Source organism: Psammomys obesus, unplaced genomic scaffold (assembly GCF_907164565.1).
Source record: "Psammomys obesus unplaced genomic scaffold, mPsaObe1.curated_primary_1811, whole genome shotgun sequence".
Taxonomy (NCBI): domain Eukaryota; kingdom Metazoa; phylum Chordata; class Mammalia; order Rodentia; family Muridae; genus Psammomys; species Psammomys obesus.
The window spans coordinates 29,605,726-29,621,148 of NW_026596073.1; the positions used below are offsets into that span (position 1 = coordinate 29,605,726).

At 43.3% G+C, this 15,423-nt stretch overlaps 1 protein-coding gene across 1 annotated transcript in view; it reads right to left on the minus strand.

Annotated features, from left to right (window-relative positions):
- Positions 1-1,321: 1,321 nt before the first annotated feature.
- Anxa5 (annexin A5) overlaps positions 1,322-15,423 on the minus strand; it is a 29,887-nt gene continuing 15,785 nt past the window's right edge. Inside the window, exons 6-13 of the mRNA XM_055626012.1 lie at positions 14,247-14,337; positions 11,746-11,825; positions 11,284-11,340; positions 7,692-7,785; positions 6,001-6,096; positions 3,022-3,080; positions 2,710-2,832; positions 1,322-1,799 (exon numbers count right to left, since the gene is read on the minus strand). Of these exons, the coding sequence (XP_055481987.1) occupies positions 1,737-1,799; positions 2,710-2,832; positions 3,022-3,080; positions 6,001-6,096; positions 7,692-7,785; positions 11,284-11,340; positions 11,746-11,825; positions 14,247-14,337 (663 nt within the window). The 3' untranslated portion in view covers positions 1,322-1,736. The remainder of the gene's footprint in view (positions 1,800-2,709; positions 2,833-3,021; positions 3,081-6,000; positions 6,097-7,691; positions 7,786-11,283; positions 11,341-11,745; positions 11,826-14,246; positions 14,338-15,423) is intronic.

Here is a 15,423-nt window from a genome sequence, read left to right on the forward strand (position 1 = left end):
TCAGGGGAAGGTACCCCAAGCACACCTCCCATTAGCAGGCACTAGTGAAAGTCAGAAAAGCCTGATACATGACCAATTCCCCCCCTGCCTTCTTCCTGCCTTCCCTATGCCTTCTGCCTCCCTCACTCATCCCAGAACACTCTTCCAGAGACTGGAACAGCCAATGTGAGGAAACGTCTTAACTGCAATGTAATGACTAAGTCTATCATTTTGAGGTTTAACTGAATAGAAGTTCAGCACTAATCTTATTGTTTTCCTCAGTAAATGCCCAGTTATCTTCCTTATTTTTAAAAGGAACTTCATTGTTGTTCAGTAAATTAAGACCTACCTCTTCTGGGCACTTTCCCTATCTGCAGTCATTTATGAATGACAAATGCACAAGGTTCTTAGTTGTGATACAATTTCAATCAAAAGATTGGAAAGAACCTAAGTGTCCCTCCATGTTTGTTTCAATATCTGGAATTTTTTATTCCTCAGTTTATTCATGCACCAATTCTGCAGAGTTTAATGACTCTGGCAGGGGTATAGCTCCGTTAGCTCCGTTAGCTCCGTCAGCTCCGTGGTAAAGGACCTGCCAAGACCTGCCTGGGTCAATTTCCAGACCACACACAGAAAAAAAAAAAAAAAGAAGAAAGAGAGAAAGAGAGAAAGAGAAAAAGAAAGAAAGAAAGAAAGAAAGAGAAAGAAAGAAAGAAAGAAAGAAAGAAAGAAAGAAAGAAAGAAAGAAAGAAAGAAAGAAAGTAAGTCAGAAGGGAGAGACAGACAACAGAGAGAGAGGTATCTAGAGCTGGAAGCCAACCTACGCTGTGTGTAAGAGCCTCTATAAAGAACTATATACCCTCACTGCTCTCATTTACTTTCAGTCTCTTTAAACATGATTTAGTTCTGGAAAAACAGAACAAAAATACCCCTACTGTTTTCACAGTAAGATCTGGCAGGGGTTACAAACTAGATAAATACAATACATGGTAGAGCATGTCCAGCCTTAATTTAAAAGCCAAGTGAGTTGTTTTCCTTTTCCCATCAGGGGACCCCACCCCTCTCTCCGAAGGAGACCCTCTTTCATCCCACCAGGAAACTCTTTTACACACACACAGGAACACATGCACCCCACACCACCCATGCCCAACTCGGACACCTTTCCCCATCCCCCACCCTTTCACCATCCTTCATCACTGCTTTAGGAAATTTGGCTTGCAGTGCCGCTTTAGGATCCCAAGACCAACTATGATTTGAGCTTTGACTAACAGTAGTATCAAATGCCTGGTTTCAAAAGGATATCATTGTTAAATAAACTTTCTGAGCACACACCTGCACAGGATTTGGAGGGAAGGGAATGTTTATTTGTCATCAATTACAATCGACCATTGTAAATTTGCAGGTCTGATAGAGCAGCAAGCTTGACTGACAGCATTTCCAGGAGTTCACAATTTAATGGCTAAGGTTCCGATCAAGGTAATATGGTTATTAACTTAATACAAATGAAGCTTTAAAAAAAGGTTATAAAAAGCAATCTATAGACAATATTAGTAACTCGGTCATTAGACTTAGATACACGAGGGAAGGTCAGTGCTAACTAGACAGGAGATCAGAAGGGCATTTCTCTGATGTCACTATGACACTTTGGTCATTAGCATATAGTGCGGGTAAGGCAGTGTGGCAGGCACCGGGATATGAGCGTGGCTGCATGGGCTGCAGGGAGCGGCTGGCGAGCAGCAGGCAGCGCAGGGGGCTCCTCAGTCATCTTCTCCTCCACAGAGCAGCAGCAAGGCTCTCTTATAGTCTCCAGACGTGTCGCCCTGGGACCCAAACACACTCTGTTAACTAGTGACTCACAAAAGCCACAGGAAGTAAAAGATCAAGAAGTATCTGGGCACGAATACTGTTCCTGTGACTTTTCTCCCAACTGGGCAACTTCTCTGCATGACTCTCACGACAGGAATGTTACACGGGGAAGTTCCTACAGAGGTCACTCAGTTTAACTTTCTAATTTTACCCCTCAGGGGCCGTTCTCTTAATGTCAGCGGAGTGCGCTCCTCCACAAGAAACTGAGAGGGTGAGGAAACTTTTCCAAGTTATGTTAAATCATCAAGCTTTCCAAACAGGCTCCCAGTTTCTCTCAGGCTAACCAAGGCATGCAGGGCCAGCTGGGTGCTGTGTCTGTGCCTCAGACACAGCATAGCACAGACTTTTCTCAAGTTTGCCTCACACCCAAGCATGTGTGAAATACTAATGTCTTAAGTGCACAAACTTGCTCATGACCTTCAGCCTTAACTCCACATACCACAGATTAAATCCAAAGCTTTTGCTCAACTGAAACCCCACTCTACATATGGTCAAGATCTCAAGGTCACAGAGCACTTCCCTTTTACGATGATGGCAGTGTTGCCTCAGCCCCTTATTACTGATATGACCTGACACCAGAGACAAAGTGATGACAGACAACAAAGAGAGAAAAGCTGATGAGAGGGAGGAGCTAACAGAGATAGCTGATGCTGATGAACAAAGAAGAACACATTCTAATAACGGGCAAAGCCCTGGTCGGTTTGAGCCTTGGCCATGCCTGTACCCGGCTCTCCTGTCATCCTTCAGAACCCTAGCTCTAATCCTATGACTGGAATTTTAGGTTCAGCACAGGAACTGGATCCCTCCATTTCCTGGATGCTGTCCAATCTGGCTCTGCGGTTCTGACGTAGGACAAGGTTCTACCTTGATCATGGAGTACAGGGAAGTGGCAAAGTTCTTCCTAAACTCCTTCCTAATGTTAAACAGGTCGATCTCACTTCTGGATACCACGACTCTGATGAGGGTGTGATCGTCTGTCCCAGCACCCTTTAAAGGAGAAAAAGCACAGTGTTAAAACTCTTAACCTACGGCCCTGGCTTTGGGTAAAACCCTTAAGTCTAACAGTTTGGTAGAAACAGGCTACGTGTTTGAGGAAGATGCACCTTCCCAGCTGTCATCCACAGCATAGTCAGACATAGACAAAGAAGCACTGTCAGCCTCAGGGTATCCACTCACCTTCATAGCATAGTAGAGAGTCTCTGCAAGGTAGGCAGGTATGCTCCGAATAGACTTCACTAAGAAAACACAGAAAACAACTGTCAAAAGCTATTCTCCGATAAGGATAATGTCCCCCAAATGCGAACGCTGTCCTGTTCTTAGCTCTGCTTCTAAGTGTAAGAGTGAGCTGCGCTGCACGGGGTTTCATCTGCAGGCTGCTAGTGTTCCCTCACCAACTGTGTTGTTAGACACGAGCTTGGTTCTCCTCAGAAGTCTGTGCAGGTACAGAAAGACACTGAGAAAGAGCTTTTCTCCGTGCCCCTTTGTTCTCTGAGGTCTTTGTAGGCACCTGGGTGGTTGTCATGCCACAGCCTTCATCACCGGTAAGTTATGTTAAGTAGCTTGGAAGTTTCTGTTCCGAGACATTCGATCAAATCATACAAGCATACTAACCTCCACAAACTCTTGGGATGACTTTCTGTTCTCTCTCCTAATTTTTCAAACTAAAACTCACAATTCACATCAGTGGCCTGGGTGTATCCATTGCATTCCAGACACTACCAGAGAGGCATCACCCCAGCACATCACAGCTGACATACGTTAAGGCCATGCAGCAAAGGACATGGAGCATATGAAAACTCCATAGTATGCAAAACTGACAATCCTTCAGCTGTGAAGTTTCTTAATCATTTTTTTTCCAAAGATGAAGAAAAACAGCTTTTCATACAGACTGAGAAATTATCTATCATCTGGCTAGAAAAAAAATCTGTGTCTTTGACGTGACAGAAGGTGGCTGTTTTCAGGTTAAATAATTTGCAGTTTTAGTTAAGTGCTCAGAATAACTGTGAATCTCTTGTGTGTCTTCATCATGAAAGAGCCAAGTTTCCAGCTCACTGGCCATGTGTTCAGACCAAAGGTTACTTTTTAGAGCTGGATCTTGTGCAACTTTCACTCATTCTCTTGAAAACAAAAAACCTGAAGGAGCTCCATGTCAAATGCTCAAAAGAGACAGACAGATGCTACCAGCAAACCATGTGAAGCCCGAGCCCTCAGACTGTGGAGAGCGTATAAAAACCACAGGCCCCTGCGAATTCAGTCCTCCAGTCATTCTGAGCACTTAATTAAAACTCCAAATTATTTAACCTGAAACCACCACCATCCCATATTCTATCAAATCAAAGATAGGGATTTTTTTTTTCTAGCCAGATGATAATTTATCAGTCTGCATGAAAAGCTGTGAGAACAATATTCAAAAGAATTCTAAGTCCCACAGGTATCAAAGAAAAGCTGCAGTTGCAAGGTTCTGTCATAATGTCCAAAGCATCAGAGGGCCATAGTGCTACTTTTAATGTGGTTTTAAAATGATTCCCCAATTAAAAAATGGGGTATGGAGTTAAACAGAGAACTCTCTGTAGAGGATTGTAGAATGGCAAAAAAAAAAAAAAAAAAAAAAAAAAAACCAAAAACAAAACAAAACAAAACAAAAAAAAAAACACTTAAAGAAATGCTCAACATGTTTAGCCATCAGGGAGATGCAAATCATCTGAGATTTCACCTGACAACCATCAGAATGGCTGAGATCAAAACCTCAAGTGACAACACATGCTGGAGAGGTTGTGGAGAAAGGGGAACCTTCCTCCATTGCTGGAATGCAAACTTGTACAACCACTTTGGAAATCAATCTGATGCTTTCTCAGACAATTAGGAATAGTGCTTCCTCAAGATCCAGCTATACCACTCCTAGGCATATATCCAAAAGAAGTTCAAGTACACAACAAGGACATTTGCTCAACCATGTTTGTAGCAGCTTTATTTGTAATAGCCAGAACCTGGAAACAACCCAGATGTTCCTCAACGGAGGAATGGGTACAGAAATTGTGGTACTTTTACACAATGGAATACTACTCAGCAATTAAAAATGAGGAAATCATGAAATTTGCAGGCAAATGGTGGGATCCTGAGTGAGGTATCCCAGAAGCAGAAAGACACACAGGGTATATACTCACTCATACAGACATATAAGATAGGATAAATATACTGAAATCTATACACCTAAGGAAGATAAACAAGAAAGAGGACACAGGGTAAGATGATCAATCCTCACTTAGAAAAACAAATGGAATGGACTTTGGGTGTAGGAGAAAACAAGTAAGAGGACAGCAGCCTACCACAGAGGGCCTCTGAAAGACTCTACCTATATATATCAAAGCAGATATTAAGACTGATAACCAAACCTTTGGCAGAGTGCAGGGAATCATATGAAAGAAGGGGGAGTTAGTAAGACCTGGATAGGACAGGAGCTCCACAAGGACCAAATATATCAGGGCACAGGGGTCTTTCATGAGACTGTTTCTCCAACTAAGGACCATGTGTGGATATAACCTAGAACCCCTGCCTGGATATAGCCCATGGTAGCTCAGTATCCAAGTGGGTTCTCTAGTAAGGGGAACAGGGACTATTTCTGACATGAACTCAATGGCAAGCTCTTCAACACCCACCCCACCCCCCACGAGGGAGGAGCAGCCTTGCTAGGACACAGAAGAGGACATTGCAGCCAGTCCTGAAGAGACCTGAAGAGATAAGCTAGGGTCAGATGGAAGGGGAGGAGGTCCTCCCCTATCAGTGAACTTGGAAAGGGGCAGGGAGGAGATGAGGGAGGGAGTGTGGGATTGGGAGGGTGTAAGGGAGGGGGCTATGGCTGGGATAGAAAGTAAATAACCTGTGATTAATATAAAAAATTATTATTAAAAATAAATAAATAAAATGATTCCTATTAATGCTCTTGTACTTCCATATTAATTGGGTAAATAACCAGAAAACCATGTATTCAGAACATCAACACAAACTCCCCAAAGGAAACCTCAGGAGTTTGCTTCATCCAATGCCATGTCATTCCCCTACTTTCCATAAAGAAACATGATTACTTTCAGACTTAGCCTCCAGTGGATGAAATCAATTCCTATCACAATAAATATTACACACTGTGAGTTCACCTACCAACAGCCAGGAGCAGCTGCTCCAAGTTGCCTGACGTCTCTCGGTCAATGGTTTCCTCAATCTGAAATCCTGATATCGTCATGTACTTGTCAAACACTAGAAAAAAAACAACAGAACAACATGCTTTCTTACTCGCTGAAGAAGTGTTCCTTCCTGAAAGACGATGTAACTTTCACAGGTGTTATCTGTCCAAGCAGAAACCCCCGTGGCCTCCTTGCTGTCAGAGCCCCGCACTCAGAGCCTCAGTGTGCTAAGCCCAAAACAGTGATTCACGCACGTTGTAACAAGTGTCATTATTTAGGAATTTTTAAATTCAGTTTAGCTTTGTATGTTGTGACAGGACTTTGGGATGTCCCACAGACTGGTCTCAAGCTTGATCCTCCTGTCTCTGCTTTCTAAAAGTTCACTTGAGATGTGGTCAATCTTTACATTTTACAGTTGCATTGTTTGATTATTGTCTTGAGTTAACAGATGGATCCCTTTAGGCCAAGAGAAATGCAGTTTGTCTGTAGATGGCCTTCTGCCCACAAGGATACTCCAAATAAGGAGACATGATGGTGGCTTGTCTGTGGATCTTGGTGGGCTTCAGTGTGGAGATTATACTCAGACATAAGCAACCATGCTTGGCTTCTAAACATTGCTTCATAAATTCTGATTTCCTGGCCCCTTGCTATTTTCCATCAGGGAAATCAACAAATAAATCTGCTGTGAAAGACTCTGAAAAGCCCTTCTTCTTCTTAAAAAAAAAAAAAATGATGAACAAACATGACCACTTTAACTCTTCCTTCTCTTCTTGCTATGCAAATGATGTCTGGAGCTACAGCAACCACCTTGTGAAGATGAGGTAATGAGCATAAGATGGAACACAGAGGTAATGAGCATAAGATGGAACTCCCGCAGTGCAGCGGGAGAACAGGAAGATACGAGGTCCTGCCAAATCAACCACGTCAGATCCACAGAAACAAAGCACAACTGTTTGTGGAGGGCCAGTAGGAAAACTTACTCCATCTTGAATTATAAGAACAGGGAAACCTGCTGAAGTGGTGTAAACTTTTACATCCTTTTGTGTCTGTTCTACTGTAGACCAGGATATATTGCTGACATAGTTACTGGGGAAACAAACAATACTGTTGCATGCTTGAGCACCGGTGCGAGGAACCTGGATTTTGCATGACCTCCTCGTGATGAGGAAACAGACTCTGCTGTATATGTGCTTTTCATGTATAAAAGAAAGCCAGGACAAAACAAACTGGTTTCAGTTCTTACTGAAGTCCTCTAAGCTGTGTCGCACTTTGTCTTTTCTCTTTAATCCTCACTCCCTCTCTCGCAGCACATGCACTTTGAGTGAGCGGGCTTGGTCAACTGTTAAAGCCATGATGAGGGTTTTTGTCACTTGCTGCTGAACTTATTCTAACCTGACACTGGCATGTGACCCTATGACATCTTAGGACAGCAGGGGAACTCTCGGAGGGAGATACACACCAGCATCTGGAGAGGTAACAGTCTGGAGCGCGATGCCCCTCACCACATCTCAGAGTGAAGGGGGAGTGCTAAGAACATCTAGTTTTGCATTACGGTAGCAACTTCAAGATTTCTCCAGATCAGACCGCACGAACTGATTCTGCTCTGGTCCAATGTGTGTGAGTACTTTCCAGACTTCCCAAAGCACTGTCTCAAACAGTCTTGCTTACCTCTTCTCAAATGAGACACGCTGCGTGTCCCAAAGATGGTGATGAACTTTTCTTCGTCCGTGCCCCACTTCAGCTCTCCAGCCTGGAACAGTGCCTGCAACAAAGCCCCCCAAATGAGCTGGTCACGAGTCCAGTTCCCCAGTGCCTGCCCCTCCCAGAACACTGAATGTGCCTGCCTGAGCACCAGGTTAATGGGTCACATGCAAAGCACAGAAATGACACAGGAGTTCATCTTTCCAAAATGTTGGCTGGAATATCCGTCTTCCAGGAGAGATGCTGTGGGTTGGTCAAGTTCTTGTCCTCTCACTATTAAACCCTGATCTACAGACTGGAAAGTAACTCAGTGGGAAGTTGTCTGTGTCTTGCTTTGCTCATCCTATGCCTGCTGTCATGTTTACAGCAAATGATAAAAAAAAAAAATCTCTATTTCTGCTTTACATCTGTGATTTAAGCAAAGTTAGTTACAGGATACCTTGGCACACAGCCACACAGGCCATAGTAAAATGCTAAAATGTTGCAGGATAGCAGTGGTTGGTACCCTCGGGGCACTTAATAAATCCTGCTGACATCACGTGAGTACCATAGTCACCTTCGACATGAAAAAATACAAATGCTCACCAAAGTTCACTCACGTGCTTGCGACACTTAACACATGAACATTATGAAATCTGAGGTCATTTGAGATGTGGGCAGTCTTTCAGCACCCTTTCGTTACTGCCTTAAGTTAACACACAGGTCCCTGTTGGGCTAAAAGAAATGCAGTTTGCCTGCAGATGGCCTTCTGCCCCCAGGGATATTCCAAATATGGATATATGACTTTGAGGTTGGTAGGCACAAGCATATGGATTATAGTGCTTTAGATCTATTTTGTATCTTCAGAGATTTAAAAGACCCCTTCCTACATCTTTGTGCTAAACAGATTGCTTTTTCCTTCTCCTTCTTTCCTCTAAGAATTCAATCCTCTTTCGAGAGCAAGCATTTGGCAAGAAAGATGATAAACAACAGCTTCAACACTCCTAAAACATTAAGTCAGTTTCACATATTTAAAAAGGTGCAAGTTAATTTAACACACTTAAAAATATTAAAAAATGTTAAGTGTATCCTGTATGTGTTCAGTTCCCAAGTGAATGACTCACCGTAACTTATCAGATTCCAGAGATAACAGGCCTGCCTCTGTGCCAGGTATCGTACCAGCAGAGAAAAACTGAGAGGTTTATGAAAAAGCCCTCTCACTATCTCAGCACACAGGCCACCAAATCACAGGTCCTTCCTAGCGAAGACAGTCTCCCTGCCTTGCTCCAAGGTACAAAAGGCATGCTCCTTCCCAGACTTGAGAGAAGCTCTCTGCGTCTACAGAAGGCTGGATTACTGATGTCAACAGTCAAGAGCACACGACCAGGGTAGCTTGCTCTCTGCTGCCCCTGCTCACGGCAAAGGGAAGAAAGCCTGGGTTCCATCAGGAGATTTTAAAGTCCCCCCACAAGGCAGTATTCACACATACAAAATTTCACTTTCAGTGTTCTCCTAAATGGTCACATCTGCTGCGTGACAGGTAAGTGACATGTCCACAGCCTGGGTAATCAGCACAGTCCCCAGAGAATGACATCAGCTCCTTGGAGGGTCTGAGAACCATGGTCCCACCCAGACCTGTAGGATCAGAGGTGAAGCCCAGAATCCACAGGCCCATGGATGTGAAAGGCAGTTCTGGGCAACAAATAGTGAAGGGAAAAATCAATGAGAAAGCTCCTGAGTCCTCAAACAGCACAGAGAGATCATATCAACTGTGCTGGGAAATGTGCCCACAGGGCCCTAATGTAGGTCTCCCCACTGTCATCTGAGACTACAGTTGGCTTCCCGTGCCATAACCACTGAAAAGCTTCCAGAGCTCCTAGCGCTGACAGTAGGAACAAGAGAACTGCAATGTCTCGCACGAAAGCCCAGAGGAATCAATGCCTGGAAAGCGAGGCTGTCTTCTGAAACTGAGCAAAGCCCCTAGCTGGGGGAGAATGACTTGAGGGTCTGTTCCTGCCCTTTCTCTACAGGAAGGTGGACTCAAGTTGGATCTGAGCTCTTAACTTGGTAAACTTGGTAAAAGGAAATCAGAATGGGGAGCTGACTCTGAGCACGAGTCGGTTTAGTGGAAGAGAAAGGATGTTGAAATCCCAGAGCCAGGCTGGGGATTGGAGCTCCACTATCACTCACCAGGACCTGGACTCATAGTTCCCTCACTCACAGTTGGGAAATGCCTCCTGGACCTGAGTCCAGCACCTACTGAATGACAGCACCATTGTAGATGAGTCCAGAACTAAACTGACACTGTGCCCTGGAAAGGCAGGCAGGCAGGCAGCTTCAGTGTGAAGCAGGGAGACAGGATCAGGAAGTCTGGGATGCTACAGTTTTGCATGAGGGCCACCTGACTCGTGCCTTGAAGGTCAGAAAGGGACAAGTAAGAAGCGTCTAAAGTAGGACTGACCTTTGAAGAGATGAAGCAGGAATGAGAGAAGAGAAGAGCACTGAGGTAGGGGTGGAGGCCTCAGACATGGATTATGAGGAGGTTGAAGGACCACATTCAGGGGCCTGGACTCTACCCTGGGAACAGTGAAACACTGTTTGAAGGGCTTAGAAAGGAACCTGACACAGTGCGCTGACATTTACAAGGCAGAACACGAGTGAAATACTGTACAGTGGGTCCCAGTAAATGTTTTCCTTTTTTTTTTTTTCCTCCAGAGAGGCAGGAGCTGCAATGATCAAAGCTGTTAAGAAATCAACCCCCCAAAATAGGGTAACTTTCTCCTCTTTAGCAAAGCCAGATGACATACTGCTGGCAATTGCACAGAGCAGTCAGCCAGATCTTCCTTTTTCAATGACACCTTAACTGAAATGTGACCAGGACAGGGAGACAGCAAGTGATTCTAGGAACCCATGTACTGTAGGACCAATTCCCAGGTTTCAACTCTCAGGTTTTATATTTTCTGATGCTTACTTCTTACGTGTGACTGTTTTACAAACCAAACTGAAATTACACTAGGATTCAGAAGTCTGGGAAGTGAAAAATTTCACTTGGGAATTGATAAAATGTAGCTGACAAAAAAAAAAATCATCCTGTTGAAAACTCTGTCCAAAAAAATAAGAGAATTTCCTAATGCTAACATAAACTAACTTGTCATTTCTTTTGTAATAAAATGCCACTTAAACCATAAATGTTTTATCTATTTTTCCTTATTTTATCCTACTAAGAGACCTATTCTATCATGGTAAATGGAACGGTAATGTGAGGGGTTTTTTAAAGCATTTTTTAAAAAGGCATTCTGCATTTTGTGAATGATGAAAAAAAAAAAAGCACGTCTAGGTATAACTTGTAATATACTTTGCTTATTTTTACCTCAGCTTTGGGATAAAACTGTTTTGTTGGCCAGAGCAGAATAAGAAAAGTGTACCTACATGTGTCATGTGTTTTGTAGGGAGCTGATAAATACGCTTCTTAAAGGTTCTTAAAACACATATTGCGATTTTTTTCACTAATATAAGTTGTTTTTTTTTTTTTTTTATTTCTAAGTCTTAACAAAGTTGTCATGTAATAGACCTTACTCACCTGAGCATCCAGTTCAACTTGAGCATCATCAATGGCAGAATCGGGGTCTCTATTTGCCTGTAAGAAATGACAGCACACACTGGACTTTAGGGCCTCCGCGTTCAGATGGAAAGATGCCCCTGCTGCCCATGCATGAGGGGCTTTCTCTGCTGGGGAAAGTGAGCTTGTGTTCAGATCATAGCAACCCCACAACATGCTGCACTACCCCACAGCAGTGTCCCAACCAGCACAGCCCTGCTGGCTCCAAATACCATGATGCACAAAGCTACCTAACACGAATGAATGAGTTGGCTCTCGACAGTATGAATCCAATATTCTGAGGCACACACACACACACAGGCCGCCACTGCAGTGGAAATCAGCACATACCAGAAAATACTAAAGACTTCGGAGTGGCCTTCACACAGGCAGGTCATTCCAACCCAGCTCCCCAGTCCCGTCATGCTAAGTCTCCAGCAGTACCTGAAGCAGAACCACCAGCATCCTCTGGTAGTACCCTGAGGTGTCCCCGACCACATCATCTTCCAGGCTGGAACCATATTCTGCAAGACAGCGGTTTCCCACTTGTTCATAGCGTATCTCAATGAGAAAAGCCCTGCCCCACTTATCAAACAAACAAGGCGAAAGGAAGACATGCTCTATTTGATTAGCAAAAATCCTCTGTATGCCATCTCTGGGTGTCCTCAAGAAGGATGGCAACTTCAGCAAGTCAGTGGCTGGATAAAAACAGACTATATCCACATCTCCTGAAGCCTTCGCTGCAGCCTAGGTTATGACAGCCACCTAAAAGTACTCCCCCAGATGTAGGGACACGGAATGACCCTGTAAAGCTTCAAAAGTATGATAACTGTAAGGTGAAACTCTGCCTCCTTCAAATGTTTCATGTGACTTTTGTTTCCATCAGATGTTGTTCACCCTCTGAATCCGTGTCTTTGCATGGTGATATCCCCCACTAATAAGATATTTTTCCTTTAAATCAATTAAGTTACCTCTGAGAGACAGCAATGACATTTTAAAGTATGAACCCTCCACCTCAGGTTCCAAATCAACTTGACATCGTAGGAAAGGGGTGACCTACTGACCCATACACTCTTTCACTAGCTCTCAAACTGTTGTTTTAGAATGATCTTGCCATTGGATGTTACAACATTTAATCACGGTTTGAAAGCAGAAGTATTTCAAAATCCTGAAGCTTCTATTTTATGTGTATTAGAACCAGTTACCCAAATACAGAACTTTGGAAGCATCTCTGATTCCTTCCTCTGCTCCAATACCTGTAACTATCAAATTCCCCTCAAACATTTGGTCCTCTGATTTTAACTCTTCATGCTTGCCACCTCCCAGTAACATCAGTGGCGCCATAATTCCTACACAACTTCCACGTTGCCTCTCTACAGAGCTGTGTATCTAATACACCCTAGGCTCAAATCTCCTTCCCTCCTTCAACTGTTCCTCCAACATTCCATCAGCCGTTTACACCTCTGACTCAAGGCCAAATTCAGCATCCAGGCATCCAGGCTAATGCAGTTTATCTACATAACAGACACAGTGCCGTTCCCTAGAGTGAGGCTCCATCAGATCTCGGTCTGCTATCGTCAACCCATGGTCTGTGCCACCGAGGACCAAAGTCACCTCTACCTACTGAAAACCCACTGTGTCCTTTCCTCCCCAGTTTACTGAGGTACAAGGACTAAATAAAACATGTACATTTAAGGCATACATCATGCTTGATACACTGTGAAATGGTTACCACAAACTAACTAGTACCAGCATGTAGCTTTCTGTGGATGATAAAACTCTTACGATCTAGTCTCCTAGAAAATGGTGCTATGAATGGTTACTATAGTGTAACTAGATCCCGAGAGCTTTTCCACCACACCTCACTGTCCCACGGGCACCATCTCCCTATCATCTCCTCCCTCATCTCTCCTGTCCAGCCTGGGCAAACACCATGTTACTGTCTACTCAACAGCTTTATCTGTTTTATCACTTGGTTGGATCCTACCCAAGTGAGATCACATGGTGTTTGCCTTTCTGCACCCAGCTCACTTCACTTGACATAATGTCTTCCATGTTGACCTATGCTACTGAAACTCTCTGAAGTTCCATGTTTAAGGCTATGCAGTGCAGCTCTGTGTGTGCACGTCCATACAACCCACTTGTTTTTCCCATGCATTTTTTCAATGGATACTTAGTAACCTACCTACTCTTGAAATTCCACTATCTCCTTTGTATCGTGAAGCCTTCCCTAACGCCCAAAACTATGATGCCCTTTCCCTCCTGTCTGCATTCTGAATTAATACTTCTCATATACTCCTTTATAAATTTGACCATCCCTTAGCTACTGAATATAACCTCACTGGGGACAAGAGCTGTGGTATGCATGTCTTCTGTGTTCCTCATGACAGCCAGGGTAGTAATGGGCACAGAGCCATGCCCAGTAACATGCTGAGCAGGATGCAGCATGCACATTTCCATACCCAGTTACTGCAGCAGCACAGATGCTCAGTCCTCGGGACCAGCAATCCTAGATAGAGGCCTCTGCAGGCCGCATCAAATAAACTGCTGCGTTTCAGCAACTCCAATCCGAAAAGAGTTTCAGTCTCTTCTCCCGTCCCCCAGACTGCCTTCTAGATAGCTCTTATCATCTCACATAAAACTAGATGATCTAAAGACATTTAAATTAATAGAGAAGAAAAATCCTGTCTATCCCTATAGTGTCTGCAAATCTTACACCAAAAATAAACTTCATCTCCCTTCAGGTGTTGTCAGTTACCATAACTGTTAGGATTAAAAAGGTGGGAGTTTGTTCCTTTATTATTTTGTTGTTGTTTATTTTTTATTGAAGAATGGCCTGACTCACAGCTCTTTCACACAACAGTCATGTACTGTTTCGTGCTCATCTCTACACAGGACCACATGCATGGGACAGAAAGGACAGGTGATAAACTCCAACTGTTTACCTTCTTCATAAACTTGTTTTATGGCCCTGAGTTCTTCAGGTGTCCTTGAAGCAATAATTTCGGTCAATACTTTCTCATCTGTCCCAGCTCCCTGTTGGAAGATTTATTTTTAATAGAGAAAACATGTCAATAAGATAAAAAAAAAGGAAAGCTATTTCCCTGGATGATATCCAGATTACATAATTACAAAAATACTCAACACAAAATGGATTTCTTTGTAGACATGTTTTATTATTAGAGTTAAGAAATTCAGCAATTTTACTTTTTATTTTGCCTAATGAAAAATGAAGTTGACTTTTCTATGTCCTTCTATACCATTATATATAGTTGAGGTCTTTAATTCTTTGGTCCCCTAAAAGCCCAACCATCAGTGGTTTGGTGTCCAGAGTGGCACTAGGGAACACTAACCAAACCCTTCCGACATGGACTCGTGTACGGCTCTTAGATCACTGGGAGATGTCTTAAAGGGTGGTGGAACACAGTTGTCTCTTCTCTGGGTCTGACTTCCTGCCTGGCTACAGGCCCAAAGCCTCAGGGCCATTTAGTTATGGGTACAAGCCAAAATAAACCTTTATGCTTAGACAGACCATTGCAAGTATCACAACAGAAACATGCTAACAATGAGTTCCCTTGCTGTTACATAATTTCTGTGTTTCTGAAAAACAGTGTTAGCTGGTTTCCTTTCTGTAGTTATAAAAGTCATGCCTACACTGTATATATCAAAACATATAAGCGGAAATATGGCTACACTTAGGTTTGTCTAAGATAGCAGAGTTTCTATTTCTGCTTCTTTGCAAATACTCCAGCACTAAAATACCTGAGCTCATCACTATGGGAAAAGCTGCTAACAGTGCTTGAGATGTATTCTGTTGGTTCTAAGATCTCGTTTATTCCAAACTGTAATTGCAGAACAGCACAGAGACCTGGCAAATGCAGTCTCCTGACCAGGTGATTCCCATTTTTCTGCTGTGCGAGCAGAATCCTGGAGCTACTTATCTTGTTTGCCCATTCAGAACCAACCCACTAAGGACAAGCCACTCCTGGTCACTGTCTGAGCAACTGTTTCCACAGAGTCAACTCCAAAAAGTTAAAATATTTCATCTCTAACATTTCCGAGGCTGAAAGATAAAATGAAGCTATAAAAATCCAGCACACTAAAATTTTAGAAATGATATTT